General features: G+C 38.2%; 1 protein-coding gene across 1 annotated transcript; it reads left to right on the top strand.

The window, feature by feature from the left end:
* Positions 1-257: 257 nt before the first annotated feature.
* On the top strand, positions 258-16,303 carry LOC140148632 (uncharacterized). The gene is given in 7 exon segments (XM_072170657.1): positions 258-369; positions 11,695-11,799; positions 14,069-14,172; positions 14,440-14,591; positions 14,593-14,681; positions 15,296-15,415; positions 16,134-16,303. Coding segments are annotated over 7 exon segments (687 nt in total). The 5' UTR covers positions 258-298; the 3' UTR covers positions 16,180-16,303.
* The last annotated feature ends 263 nt before the right edge of the window (positions 16,304-16,566 follow it).

Below are 16,566 nucleotides of genomic sequence, written 5' to 3'. Positions count from 1 at the left end.
ATATAAAACAATGTAGGCCTGATTAAAGTAATTCGGCCAGAAGGTCACTGTTCATTCAAGATTCTATGGTGTAAGAAGCTTTATGCCTAACTATAAAACACAGTGCATAAAGTTAGGCATAAATCGTCGCGCTGTCCAGTAGATTTTGTCCAGCTGTAGTCTTTGTCGCAGCCGTATACTACAAAGCAAATCAACGAACCAGCACCAGCCGACTGCACCGAGACTATTCGTAATTGAACTGCACATGCGCAGTGAAGGAATACTAGCGAATTTTCATAAATACACCGCATGCAGGAAAATGTCGTACAGGTTTGGAAGTCGGCCTGCGAATTCGTCGCTTTATGTCCGTAATGTGCCAGATGGAACAAGGTGAGACAGGCAGTTGTTATCTTGCAATATCCAGGATCCTGCTGGACAAAATTCAGAGGATATGAAGGCGTATTTTGTGTAATTTAACTGATTATTGTCTGTTGTCCGTATGCGTTGTCAGGTTGTCAGTGCAGGCATGTGGGGAAACAACAACAATGCTTGTAAACATGTGGTGCTGGCGGGAAAATGACAATTTGTAGCCGTAGTCAGTTCGGCAAATCCGTCAAAACGAGCATATATACCAAAACGGGATGTACATCCCGAACGGGATGTATAAGCGGGAAGTACATCCCGAATGGGATGTATAAAACGCCATGCTTACAACCGGGCGCCCAGGGCCCGCGTAACTCATTTGCAGTGATTTATCCAGGACATTTCTAATTATTTATAGCCTTTCTTGCAGCACATGTTCTCAAACGAGATGGAAAGCAATTTATTTTTATTTTAAAGATTATAATTAATATAATTTGTATGCAATATCAGATTTAACAGGGACTCAAACAGAAGATAGATCAGTGATACGGTTCTCTCTTAGTCTTAGAAAAAAAAAGGTGCAACGTAGAACCTTCCCCCCCCCCCCCGTTTTCAGCGCCCTAAGCAATGATACTAAACTCAACCAATAAAGTATCGAAACGATTATAGATGGTCAGATATATTGGGAAATGAAATATATAGCAAAAACTTATTTAAGTATATAAAAGCGCAGTTTTCTCCTGCGCATTTTGATACCTCTTTTGTTGCTCTACGATATCATTTGGTCGAGTTATGGGCGCTTGAGTGGCTTCATGTCGGATTTTGAAAGTTGCACTTAGCTCCTATTCAAGCCAAATGCATTCGTCGTGTACACACACACACAAAATCAAGACAAAGATGTGCTCTGTTTACTTAACCATGAACTTTACTTTATTTTACTCCTTCGACTTCCTACTTTAATACTTGCTACCCTTCACTTATCTCTGACTTATCTCATGACCTCTTTCTGCTGACATCTCAATACTTGGTGTGCCCACCATCACACACACTCATTTGAAATTGGCGGACAAAAGCAATGGTCATTTATTGGTTACAGTACAACGCATTTGGCTTGAATAGGAGCTAAGTGCAACTTTTAAAATCTAACTTGAAGCCACTCAGGCGCTCATAACTCGACTAAATGATATCGTAGAGCAACAAAAGAGGTATCAAAATGCGCAAGAGAAACTTGCGCTTTATATACATTAAATAAGTTTTTGCTATATATTTCAGTTCCCGATATATCTGACCATCTATAATCGTTTCGATACTTTATTGGTTGAGTTTATATATATAGAACCTTAAAAAGTTACATAAAGCATAAAGACTCTACTTTCTAGAGAGTCTATGCATAAAGAACCTCAGTAAAGATTTAAATAGGCCTAGAGCGACTTTCAATCTAATTCTAATTAATTCAAGGACTCACATCGCAAAGTTAAGAAAAGTGAAAAGCAGTAGGCCATAGGCCTATGGGGTTTTTTTTTGGATAAAACCATTTGCTTGGCTAAAGAAGATTTCTCTTTTTGATATAGAATCTTTGAAGGGTTCTTAATGTTCCATCTTTAGACAAGGAAATGCTTTATTGTAGAACCTGGAAGTGAGGCTGGAACCCTTCAAGGCAGTGTTCGAAATAAGCACTTATCCTCTTGTCCTCATGTCCAAAAATCACTGGGGACAACCATATTGAGCTATGTACTTATCCCCTGGACAACCACTATATTTTACCTCCAAAAGTATGACACATTTTGGGGACAACCAAAATGTATTGAGGACAAGCAGAATTCATGCTTTAGTTATCCTCGGGATAACCTCCATATTTTCCTTATTTCGGACACTGCTTCAAGGGTTCTAAGTAGAACAGAAAAAAAGTTTTTGGCAAAAAAAATATACATTGTAGAACCATGACTCATCTATACTGATTTTCATTCAATATGCTACCTAGCCATAACCATAAAACTGCTAAATAATAATAAAAGCGTAAAAATAAAAAACCAATAAAAACCAAGAATTGTGAAGCGGATGCATGAAATTGCACTAGATCTATAAGGGACGCACCATTAGATTCTCAGGGGGGCATGGGAGTTTGGGTCAGGCAGAATTTTTTTTTACGCCAAGGCATGCTTGAATTTTTTTTAAGCCTCCAAGAGCACCAAATTTTTTTTTTTTTTTTGGCGGCGAAGTTATTTTTTTTTCAATTTTAATGTAAATTTGTATACAAAGTTGGGTGGGGGAAATTTTTTTTTTTTACTCATCAGTGACTTTTTTTTTTTTCTCACTAGTGGGCAATTTTTTTTTTTTTTCCTCACTAGTGGGCAAAGTTTTTTTTTTCAAAAACTCCCATGCCCCCCCTGGAAATCTAATGGTGCGCCCCTAACATGGCCATAGGCCTATCCTCGATATTGCTCAACATTTAAAGATTTTAAAACGAGTACATAGCCTACGTAACACACATCATGGTTAGGCTAGCCAAAAAATGGCCAGCCTAAAAATGTCTAGTCTAAAATATCTAATGCATTTCAAATAAACCATGATGATAACTTAGTCAATGAAATAAAGTAAAATTTGACGAAAATTGTCAAATATAGGCTAAAAGTACATGGGGATCTCAATTTGCAAATCTTATTTGTGTAAATGGTCTAGATATGTTGCGAGCGCAGCGAGAAGGAAAATGTCCATATTTAAGTGTTTCCGTACTGTTTTCCTAAGCCTTTTGGGGCGTTTTATTCAAAAGGGGCCCATGAATGTTTGCCAAGTCGCTTGCCCACCCGCTCCTCTCAGCTTGCCAAAAATTGCTTGCCCCCCCACCTTTGTTTCCAATGGATATTTTATCGTGAAATGTCATTGTACAAGGAATATTTTCTTTAAATTCCACATAGCCCACGAATGAAAAGTATTTAATTATCTTTGTAACCACTCAAAAAGCATTTTGTGTGAATTTTACATCCGAACTATGAAGTGCTATTAAATTTTTATGAGCCTTTTTATTTTACATGTAATGGGGTGACGATTAGAAATGGACGGCAATATTGAAAAACTCTCATTTTTGGGCCATTTTAGACACTAAAATGCGCATAAAAAAGAATAGCACTTAGTTCGGATGTAAAATTCACACAAAATGCTACCTGAGTGAGTACAAACATAATTAAAGACCCATTCAGTGACCCCAGCGCAAGTGCAAAAAATTAAAATTGTTTATAAATTGCTTAAATGTGAAGGATAAGTCATTCAAATTGTCATTTGGTATTTTTGAAATAACAAATTTGCAAACACGAAGAAAACAGCAGTACTGACGAAGTTGAGCCCCATTCAAATACATGTATAGCTAATTTAGATACTGTCAGTATTTAAATTACAGATTCGTGTAAAATGTCTTATTATTACACGGCTTTCGGCTGAACCACTCGCATGCTGTGTTAGCACATCTATGACAATGACAAAGGTACCAAAATCTGAATTTTGATGGTTTTTACGATCGTCCGGATGAGCAAATCACTGAATGGGCCTTTAAATACATTTCATTCGGGGGCTATAGCAAAAACAAAAAATGTCCTATCTTAATGGTTATGGAACAAAGTTGCCCCCCCTTTCAGCTCGCCAAAAATTGGCTTGCCCCCCTCCCCCAGGGCTCATAATAATTACACAGCCCCTTATAGTGTAGGCCTAACCAAGAAAATCATTCATTTATTTCAAATCGTGTTTCAAATCTATATTAAAAACACACAATTTGCATTGAAGATTCAAACATTTTGGCTCAAGATTGACATTAAAATTTGGCTTCCTATACCATTTTGGTGAGCCACACTGGGGTGCCGGGGGGGGGGGGAATTGTGCAAAATAGGTCACAAACACCCATTTTGCCTCTATTTTATCACAATTTTTTAACTTCACCTAGGAAATATCTTTCAGCCCCATTACCAAAATTATTAAGGGAGCTGAGCCCCCCCGTTCCTGAGCCTATAAGCATCAAAAAGATATTTAAAATATTACAATTCTGAAAATTCACCAAATGATGTCTCAACACATGCCCTGTGCTGTAGAGATTGGTATGGTGTATCAGAGAAGATCTTCTCTGGGTGTAGGCCTATGTTGTGTTCGAATTTCCGCGGAAAATCCGAGCAGCTCAACTACCAAAAAATTGCGGAGAATATATCATAAACTTGAAGGAAAATGGTGCTTTGAATGCATGATATTTTAATAATGAAAAAATGATGCGAATTCCTCTGTGCCTTTTAACATTTTAACGCATAAAAGAATATTGGAACTTGATTACTGGTGAGATCCCTTAATTTAGGCCTAGGCCTACTGAGAGCTACTGGGTACGGTGGGCAAAATAATTTACTGGGTGGGCTAAATTAATGTCCTCGCAGTTTTAACGGAAGGGGCTGTGCAATACTTTTCTGTGAGTTTGATACATTCCTACATCTGGTGTTAGCTCTATTCAATGCCAAAAAAATCCTCTGCCTGCTAAAATTGATTGCATGCCTCCTCGGCCTGCAAAAGAAAAAAAGAAAAAAAAAAAAAAAAAAGAAAAGAAAAGAAAAAAAAAGAACTTTGCATACATTGACATTTTCTGTAATTTTCAGTTTCTAATTTCTTTTTATAGCTTAGGCCTATAATAGGCCTAAAGCGTTTTAAAGTGTATCCGTAATATATACCCCCTTTGACTTGCACTCTTTCCATTTTCAACTTAAATGTTGATAAACATTTTGAATTTTTGTTCAAAACCAAGTGAATTTTTACTGACTACATAATTATAATGTGTCGTCCTACAAAAAATATTGTATAGCGAGTAAAAATTTACTTCGTTTTGTCAAAACGCAATCATATGCAAAAATGTGTAGGCCTAAGCCTACATTACTGAACAAACCCGCATGATGAATCTATTCAACAAACTTAAAAGTTGCTTGCCTTGCACAAAATCAAACCAAAATCCTCCCTTGCTTAAAAAATCCCCCCAAACAAAAACAACAACAACAACAGCAACAAAACAAAACAAACGAACAATGAAAAACAACAAACAAACAAACAAAGAATTTGAATGAAGTAGGCCTAGATTGTGCGATGTGCGTGTGCGATCTGTGCGGTGCGACTTGACTGATCAATATTTAGGCCTAAAAATTGCATCCGTCAAGCATCCGAGATCATATCTTCAAAACTGTTTTATCAAATGAGCTCTGTTTTTTTGCAAATGATAGATAAAAGTCGTGACTTTCATCTTAACACTGAATGATTGTTGGAAACACATTTTATAATGTCGACAACCTAACTAGGGAAGCTCTGGGACCCTGAATTCTTATAAAAATGAGTTTTGGTTTTTTTAACGTAAAATCCAACTTTGAGGCTCTATAACTTTTTTTTGCAACGGTAAACCCCTTTTTTCCCACGGTTAACCTACGGGTAAAATTTTGTAAGGAATCGATTAAACATGGTTAAAATTTTCCGAAACCATGAACAAATTTCCGCCAGCGTGTTTGTCACACCCTACCCTGGTATGCTGCGTTAGCTTAATCTGAACTGCCCACGTGTTTCATTTCCAAATGCGCCATATACATCCCGATTGGGATGTACATCCCGATCGGGGTATACATCCCGATTTGACGGATTTGCCGAACTGGTAGTGCTGCAGCTCAAATACGGGGATCAGGTTGATCGAGAAGTCTATACTCAGACCTCAATCCAGGCCACTGATATTCTGGTGATGGATATGGGGATCATAGAGCTTGGGAGGGCATTGAGGCAGCGCATGAGCTATCTAAAGTCTTATTCAGATTCCCTTTTACAAATTAAGGCAGCATACTGCTATCCGTCCAGCGCGTATTATTTGCACAAGGTCCAATGCACACGCTTGACGTCGCGCGCGTATACGCAATGGTTAAGCTGTCAAATGAAATCTGAATAAGACTTTATCTGTATCTTAAATCCATGAAATCGCATCAAAACCAGTGAAGCATGCCATGAATGATAGCCATGCATGTAGTACAAGGAACGATGTCCTCATTCACAAACTGATACTATCTGTCCATCGTATAAGACTGTTACCGCACGGCAACTGGTTGAAGGAATATTACACAGTCAAGAATAGGCTCCATCATTTTTTTTGTTCTGATCCCTCCCAGTCTTCCAAAACATCAAAACATTAAAAGCGTTGCACATTTACTTACTTAAGACTGTCCTTTTTCATATAACGCAGACAAAGTAGGGCCAAACTACCTAGAAATGGTCAAATTTTGGCAAGAAATATCTCTCTGTAATCCTTTGTAAGTCCCATAATCACATCGTTATCGGCGATCGCGATTTTTTTTTTCTGAAGTTTCGCTGGTACCCAGTAGCGTCATGCATGTGACGTGACACAGCTAAAATTAGGGGGTGTGATAATTCAAAATTTTTCTGGGGCCCCCCTGAAAATATGTAGTAGACCCTCCTAAACAAGAATATAACAATCAAAATTAAATTTGAGAAGGGTAACCCCCCTGTACATACCCTCTGAAAGTTTTTAAATAAGGTTGCCGAATTCGGAAGACTTGCACAGTGTATTACTATAGGGATATATTGACAAGTTATGAAAAGCAAAATACTAGCTCATCAAATGTAATTATTTTCATTGCTTGCTGAATACTATATCAAAATTAACATTTTTAAATTGTTTCCAATTACCATGGTTACTTTGTCATGAATAGCGGGAAACAATTAGGGCCCTTTTGGACAGATCAAGCTCCAAATATGACAACTTCACATGTGTGAGACCTGGATAGGCGGAAATGCAGTTACAATGATCCGAATAGTGAATTCGCAGCTTCATTGAATTCACTCATAAACACGTTCCTTTTGATGTCAAATTGCTGAGATAGAGCTTTAATGTTTTAGTATAGGCTTCTGCAGGAAGCTTTTTTGTGATCCTTGAAGCCTGAAAAGGTCAATATTTTTTGGAAGTGATAATTAGGTGTCCCAAGCATCAGCATCAAGATTGTGAACTATTAACAGTGCTCTATCCAGCTTCTTTATGTCCATTTGAGAAAGAGCATTCATATTTCCTTTCTGCTCCTCCTCAGAAACAAATTGCAATGCTGGTTCATTCACATTCAGAAGGGTCTCAGGGTCAGCTGTAAGAAGATCTTGATATAGACATTGGAAGGATGGGATTTGGAATATATTGGAAGACAACAAGATGCAGCCCGGCAAAGCTCCTACACAGTACAAGACTTTCAAAAAGCAAATGTCATAAAACATAATAATTTGATAAAACATCTCACAATGCATGCTAAACATGTTTAACTTCTGCAAGAACATTGCTTCATTTTCTGTTTTGATGGTATAAAGTAATGGCACATGTCAGAGTTAGTCTGTTAGACTGCTCTTTCTTCAAGCTCACTGACTAATAATCATGATAATATTCTGCTTTGGCGCCATGTAAACTTAAAATTATCTGGCCTTATTTGGTCGAAATCATAATATCAATAATGCAATCAATGACTTGTTCTGTCGTGCTTGAGCTGGAAGATGTGGTATAGCATTCACTAAAAATCTAGAATAAATCTTATCCCTGCCAAGCCCAATGTCTAGTCAGAATTCTGTTGAACATCAGCGGTGGATGTTCAATAGGCCTAGCTTTTAATAGCGTTCCGATTGCAGCTTCTTGCCACAAACTCTTCGACACCAAAGTTGTGAACTGTCTGATTGGACGATCCGATGTTATGTTACGTTATTCTGATGTAGCGCGGGTTACCTTAAAGGCATATTCGGTGATTCTAGCAATCCTCTTTATAAATGTTGTAAATCAGTTTATTTTCAAAAATACCCTTACTCCCAACATTTCAAGTCATTCCAATTTGCATTTTCAAATTAGACACAATTTAATTAATGTGCATCTGCAATGCTCCTAAGAACACTACCAGTATGTGAAATAAAATATCACATCCGATAATATTATTTTTATGCAAAAGTTGCTATAATTTCCAAACAATTCAACCTAAACCCTTTTGGAAAAATGAAAAAACTTAAAAAAAGAGCTTAGCCACTATTTGATGCATAAAATTTAGATTTTGCCACCACCCAGTCTTTGGAGCGCTGAATACGGCTTTAATTGATCCATTAACCAATCAATTTATTGATTAATTGATTACTAATCGATCAGTCAACTTGCAAAACCATAGACAATTAGCTGCTAGTACTAATAAATCCCAAATCACAGTAGTAAATTGCTTGATATACAGGTATATACACGAACAACACCAATTTATGTCGTCTGCTGCCTGAAACCTGCCGAATTCGGAACCTTGTCATCAAAACTTTCAAGGGGCATGTACAGGTGGGTTATGCAACTTTTTTTGGAAAAATTCTTTTATATTCTTGATTTGTATTGGGGATACCATATTTTGAAGGGGGCCTCACATTAAAAAGTCAAATTTTGCAAAATTACACACCCCCCTACTAAAATAATCGACCGGAAATCGGGGATCATTAAAACGTCAACCAATTTCAAAACACAGAAAGCAGTAAACTTATTGGCGAGCGGTCCGAATTTTGAGCCATAAGTTTACGTGGTGAACTAGCCATGCATGCATGTCAGTCATGCCAATGGGAGCGGAAGTAGATGATCTGAGGGTCTATGGAATGGCTAGAAAAAATTCGGGGCTTCAGAGCGGGCAATCAATGAATTCAGAGGGTCTAAGGAACGGCTAGCGGCTCTGAAAAAGGGGGGTCGTCGCCGCTTGCACATACCCGTATCTATAGCTGGGAAATGTGAGTGCCCCCCCCCCCCCCGGGAAGGTGCGTACCAATTTTGTATACAATACATTGTCATTGATGACATTTTCAACAATTTTTTTCAAATTTTTAACCTGCGCAAATCGGTAAGAGCAATGTTGTATGACATCCAAAATGGCGTAAGCCAGTCCTATACATAGTACCATAAAGGCACGGCATATAGGTGACCCCGGAATGACGTCACAAGCCGTTGACAACAAATCTGATTCAGAAGTCAAATTTGTAGTTTTCTGTGGTTTGTCCCTTTTCAAATCGGCCTAAATACTACCATAATTTCCATTCTGTCGGTTGGACATCCGGGCATGAACCGGCTGACAATAGCACTGGAGTGAAAACAACATTCGCATTCACTGAACTCTGGAGTGTATCACAAACTAGTTGTTTTCACTCCAATGCATGAATGCCAATGGATGTGATGTGGCCCGACCAAGAGAATAACTTCGACATGGGCCTCCAGCCAACATGTTCATGTGTTCAGCTTCACATAATAAAATGCAATTTTCGCCAAGTATTTAACCTTTATTTTACCGAAATCTGCCCAGAAATTTGCTTGATTCAAGGTCAAAACAGAATGTAAACAAACTGAGTCAGCTTTGCTACAAGTCTTCAACTAGTCGCTCTGCTCCACAATCTATTGTGGGTTGAAAAGCGTAAGTGTAGCCGCTGTAGCGTCATGTAAAATAAGTACCCGGATGGCCGGGGTCATCCATAGGACTGGCAAGCGAGTCTAGTCCCAACAGGGCCAGATTTATCATTGGGTCAGATGAGCCTGTGTCCAGGCATATTCCTTTTTTTTAGCCCAAAAAACCTTGTTTTCCCCCCTAAATATAGATAAAATTACAACATTTTGGGCACTGCACGCTCACTGGCCTTTTGTGTTCCAAATTTCACCTTCATTTGGGGCTAATTTAGTCTGGTTACTCGGGTAGAACCTATGCTCATCTCCCGGCTGTCGCTATCGATCTTATTGTACCTAAACCAAAACTGGGCACTTGAGTGAGTTTGCCCTGGCCCAGGCACCCCCCAGGTTAATCTGGCCATGGGGGTCATACAAATTTTTTGATCATGACCAAAATGTAGGGAGTCACAAGATGACCACAGATAGTGTGTTTATTTTATTCAAAAAGATTGATTTCAATACAATTTTAGCCTATTTAGGGGCAGTTGTAGTAACTTCAAATTTCAAACAAGTTGTAGCAGGTGCCATAGGTAGGGTTAGCGATGACCTGCTGAGTCCAGGGGTCCAAATTGGCAAATAAAGGGGTCTGTGCACCGTGCTTCAAGGCAGTCACTTTATGTACTTGGGTGTGTCAAATGTCCGTCATCCGTGGTTTCACTAGCTTTCAAGCAACACATCAAAACTCAAAAGTTTGTTGAGCCCACGAGTCGTCCATAATAATTGCTTATAAATCACTAGTCAAAATAAAGTTTCATCTTCCGGTTCCCCAAACAAAAAATAAATTTGGGTATCGGACTATCGGCATTCAGGAACTGGGGTTATTAAAAATATACTATTTTTTTATGTTGATACCAGCACAAAAAAAAAATCATTTTTCAAACAGCAATCAGTGTTTACTCTCTCTGGAAATTGGGTGCACCAAATGAAACATTTTCTTCCCAAATTGGCCCGATTTTGGCTCAGTAATTCCCCAAATTGACTAATTGTAATACAGCATTACAAATTTGTGTGGCCCAAAAATAATTTTCACTGGGCCAAAATTGAGACATACGGCCTCTGAGTAAACACTGACAGCAATATCTAGCGATCCAACCCACCGATTATTGTGGGATACAAATAAAATGCCACCCTAGGCTATAGTTCATAAATATTTGGAAAAATTCGAATTCAAAATGGTATAAAAATCCCAATTTTTTGAGAAAAGTGGGGGATGAGGCTGTGGATACATGCATTGACAATTGCCTATGCATATAATATGGGCTGCTCACAAATTTGCCCATGTTCCTTTAGGGCTAAAGGTCAAAACGACTGTCTTTGTGGTCGAAGGACCACTGGCACTGCACTTGTAGTTCCTACATAATTGTATGTGGTATGGTAGGCCTATGTTCAGTCACCCAACCAATGGTAGGAAGGTGCCAATTTAGCAATTGGTAGGAATGGTTTGTATTTGCAGTCTTAAATTTCATACCTGGTGTGTTCATTTTGGAGCAAACATTTTACAGCATACTGGATAAAGGTCCAAATGTTTGTCCAGTGGAATAATCTTGAATAAAGTTGAATGGAGCAGGACAAATGTAATATAAAAATTACAAGGCCAAGGGCAATATGACGGAGGGCTATTTGATTTTAACATTAGTAGCCCTTGCCAAATGTTTTTCAGAGTTGCTATCTTGTGAAATTTGTGAGCAGATCAACTTGCCCCCCCCACCATTTTGAGCCCTGAAGTGGAGCCTCCAATAATATTATATTGCAAAGTATTCAGAAGCTGAAAATCCTGCCTATAGCGTTGATACTTCAGTACCAACACCACACATCATGAGATGATAAGAAGATTAATTTTGTATGTTCTTTTTGGAAACCCTTGTCCACAGGACGGATGAATTACGATCACTGTTTGGTAAATATGGTCCTATAACAGATGTGTATATGCCACTGGACTACTACACCCGACAACCACGTGGTTTTGCCTATATTCAATATCCTTACTATACTACATCTATTGAGCCCATGCATTTGGTACATATCACCGCTGCAGACTGAGATTGGGTTTGTCTTTATGGGTATGTACTGTGTTTGAAATCTGTTTTTGTAACCATTTTTACTAAATTGTGCTTTTCTTTTCTGTTTACTTACAATGTTGTACAGGCATAAAGCCAAAGTCAAGCACAAGAACAAGATTAAAGTTTCTCAAGTCGCGTACATACGGTGTGTGGACTGTCGGTTGATCGGTCGGTACAGAGACGAACGGAGGCATCGCAAGACAACGCCACCCGTTGGCCGAGTAGTGCATAAGATGAACAAGATGTGGGTGTATTGGGTGGTCTTTACTGTTTTATAAAGAGTTAGATCTTGAAGAAATGAGGAATTTACTTCCATAGTTGATGGGGTCACCGTTCTCATTGTAGACTCTCATAATTATGTTTAAAGTGGAAAATGAGAGCAGTACATTTTGAGCAAAATTTTTTAGCTTTTTTTTCCTACTGGATTATGAGCTGGGTAGACATAGTTTAATGAAATCTACATTGTGTACATGTCAGTGAAGGGATCCATCCAAAATAAGCAAACAACACTCACAACTTGTTCATCATATGCTACAGGATGCCTTGAAACCATTCAAGCCACGTACAAGGGGTGAAGCCAAGAGCAAAGATTTCAAGTCATAAGTGTTCAAGCTACGATCAAGCACTCAAGCAAGCAAGTAGTCAAGCAAGCCTGCTGCAGCCAAGCAAGCCTGTTGGATTTGCATCCCAAGTCAAGCAAGCCAGGATGAGCAGTGAGCCCATGATTTTGTTGTTATGGACTAGCGATTTCTATATCCTGGAATGTTCACAGTTGGAATGCGATATTTGGTGAACAACTGCCAAAAATTGATTTTGGAATCAGTTGCAAGTCATTTTTTCCGGAATTTAAAAGAGTGCAAGCTGTGGGTCCTGTGTGAGTTATATCCAGCTATATTGAAATATATATACATTTAATACCGTATTTCACTTAAAGTTTGTTGGTAATATTTTGGGTTGCGATGTATAAACAATATCAAGCCATTAGATCTGTAGGCTTAACCTAAATTCCAAACACCAGATAATCAAAAAAATACTAAAGATTGCCATCTGCTGATTTTGATGGGGGACATGTACCCCTCTGAAAAGGAATTTTGATGTACCTTTTAATATCGTACCCAATATCATTACTGACATCACTTAAAGCACAAGCAACTAAATCGATGGAATGGAATGATGGAAACAAAAACATAAGTCATTAAGTGTTTTTAAATATTTTATACTAAGCAGTTACAACTTCGACTTGCATGAACACTTGGTGGATATATGCCTTTCATGTTTTATTTAAGGGGCTACTACAGTACTACACCCCTGTGGTAAATTTGTGACTATTTTTGCATTTTGCTCAAAAAATAATAACACACTGGTATCAAAAGTTATGTTTATTTTTGGGGCAAGGAATCCAATTACTACACTGACATTATAATAGTGACTCAAGACAAGCGGTTCAGTATAATGATAGGAAATGAGGTACACCCTAGCAGTACCTTATTTCTTATCATAAATAACAAACCGCTTGTCTTGGGTCACTGAAATTCCAGTGTAGTAATAATTGGATTCCTTGTCCCTATAATATACATAACTTACCACTGTGTTATTAGTTTTGAGAAAAATGCAAAATATACACTAAATTTATCGAGGGTGTAGTACCCTGCTAAAGAAGTCTACAACATGTGAGCATCAGTCACATACATTATTGTTTTAGGCCACATAAAAATAACCATAAAATTAAAGTGCAAGGTTGACGGGCTGTTTTTTGTGTAAAGAGTACAACTATGAAAAAAAATTGATTATTTCTTATTGTTCCTATATATAGAGTGTGCCTGTGTAACTAAAGAAAATAAAGTAGATATGATATTAGTGGTGAAAGGTTTCATGATTGACTACATAAAGTGCTTGTAACATGATTAACGTCTTCCTGTCTCTAATTGGTAATTGAATTCAGTATGTGACTTTGGTGCTAAGAACTATTTTTAGATGCACATTACTATTGCTAATGATAACACTTAACACAGGCATTTCCTTTCTCTGTTATTCTCTTGAGATATAGTGATCGCTCTTACATGAATGATAATGCACAGTGCACACTTTCTCTATTACTGTCTGTATGCCCAAGAAGATAGATGTATTAATTAAGGAAAATCTGCTAACTAGTATGAAACAAGTTTCCTTAACAGTAGTAGCTCACGTTTGAAGATGTACAAGATGCAGAGGACGCCTTGGATAGACTGGACCATTATAGGTTTTATGGACGAGAGCTGGAGGTGCAGTTTGCCGAGGGGGATAGAAAAAGTAAGTACCGTAGTTTTCAATTGAAACAGTTCAGGCAGAACTAAATGCTTGACGCAACCAAACACCTTGACATTAAAATTATTATAAAAGAAACAGGGAGTAAGATTTTACCTACATCAGGGCAGATTTGGGCTTAAAAATGGAATAATATTTGAAGACACAACAATTTTGTTGATCTGCATCAAACATTGAATTTTGATAATCAAAATGATCCTTCAAATGCTGTCAATGCAACATTAATAAAAACAAATTACTGGATTCATACAGCACCATCACAAATGAGAGGGAAAGGAGGAAGACGTCGCACACCGCCTCGCTACCGTAGCCGCAACCGAAGTAGAAGTCGCAGTCCATACTCTCGGAACAGTAGGAGATCCCGCAGCAGAAGTAGAAGTCCAAGGCGTCATTCCAAGAAGTCAAGATACTCCAAGTAGGAGCAAAACACCCAGGAGATCACGAAGCAGAACACCAAGACGATCAAGAAGCAGATCAAGAAGTAGAAGTCATGAGTAAGTTGCTGGTTAACAACTTTGTATACAGAGCAAGTGGCCTTTGTATTTTGAGATGCTGTTACTGTAATCCTGTCCGTGGTTTGCACATTTAGGCGGGTGCATTACTGCATTGTAAGGTATCCTTGTACTTTCATTGGGCATGCAGGATGCCATGCACAAACTTCCACAAAATGGAAGGATTCCTTTCAATGTTTTCCTGAATGATGTTAAAAGGTGTGTCTTTGGCTAAAGTGTTCTGTTTAGCGACTTCATGTTACAAGCACAATGATTTTATGTACTTGCGCTCTATAAATTTGTGGCTTTTTTATAAATCACTCTTACAGAACTATCAAGTTGCGTAAACCCATACTTGTTTTGCATTGATGCAGTACTAGTCTGTTTCAACACATTACATCTAATTGATAGAGGTTGATGGAGAAAGTGATGTTAAGTGCACTCTAGTAGAAATTCAAGGAAATCAGTTATACATTTTTGATGGTTCAGAGCTATTTTGTATAAAAAAAATGTTGCCAGTACTTGTTGTTATTGATTTCTGTTGGTGTTACGCTGCCTTGACATTACATACCGGTACTCAATTTGTTAACACAAAGGTATGTCATGATCATTTACAGGAAGAAACACAAACACAGATCCTACAGTGGATCCAAATCCAGGTCGCGATCAAGGTCCAGATCAAGATCACCCACCCCTGTAAAGGAGAAATCACCAGCCAATGGAAGGACATCATCCAGGTAAGTTAATGGGTAGAGATGCAGGTGGTACAGGTGTGGTGAGAGCCAAAAGGCTTCAAGTGCAGAAGTCCAGAAGAGCCATGGTATTTTTGTACTTGAGGCCTTCTGGCTCACATTAGTGTTGCACTTATAATAAAAGACCGAGATAAAAAGACTTAATCGAGTCAGGACAAAAGTGTGCCGTGATTGGTTGCTGACCTGCGCATAGTACGGCATTTTCTGTGTAGTTGTCAGAATTTCAGACCCAAGGTCTTTTTATCTCTGTCTTTCATTATTCGCCTATTGAACTGTTACGCCATATGCGAGGAGAGCCTCGAACTGGCAATAGACATGAAAGGAAGTATTATGTTACTTTACACAATGTTATATGACTGGTTCAATTCCCATTCATGCATGAAATTTTATTTCAGCACAGACAACAGTTGTGGAGTTACAGTAAAAATGAGGAAAACCAATATTTGACCAATAAATCAATAACTACTTGCCTTGAGTTGCTGAATTTTCAAGTGCAGTAGTTGTAGTCCTTGCCCCTATAACATACATATCTTACTTGTCACCAATGTGCTATAATTTTTAAGAAAAATGCAAAAATGGGCACAAAATTGGCCAGGGGTGTAGTACCCCCTTAATGGAATGAAGCAAACTATTTGGACAAGCTACATGTAGCTCGCAATATGGTAAGTTTTAAAACATAATTTTTTTCATTTTGTTAATGCAGGTCCCGTTCTCGTAGTGACAGCAGAAGTCCTAGCAGAAGTCGATAAGCCAGCAGCAACTCGCCCTGTCCTGTGCCATCAGAAGCTATTAGTTGTGCTACTGTTCATAAAATACAGATCTAATATCTGATTGCCTAGAAATGGTGATATTTGGTTTGTGAAAACAGGAAAGAAGGAAGGCTGAATCAGCAGAACTGTTTAGACATGACTTGTTGTTTTGAATTGTTCTGGTATTCAGTATTCACAAGCGAGGAGCGAAGTGTAATAAACCATAGTATTCAGCAAATTCCTTCAGCAGTGTCAGTCTATTTTTTTTTATTATCGCCTAAAAAGAACTAGGTCACGCGATGCTACGCATCTTGACTAGCGAATGAGTTGGTGATGTGATGATGACGTGAACCCCACTTATACGCCATAAACTGCACCAAATTGGCA

This window comes from Amphiura filiformis, chromosome 3 (genome assembly GCF_039555335.1).
Source record: "Amphiura filiformis chromosome 3, Afil_fr2py, whole genome shotgun sequence".
NCBI classification, from domain to species: domain Eukaryota; kingdom Metazoa; phylum Echinodermata; class Ophiuroidea; order Amphilepidida; family Amphiuridae; genus Amphiura; species Amphiura filiformis.
The sequence above is the reverse complement of the archived record's forward strand: the minus strand, read 5'-3'. Positions and strand labels throughout refer to the sequence as shown.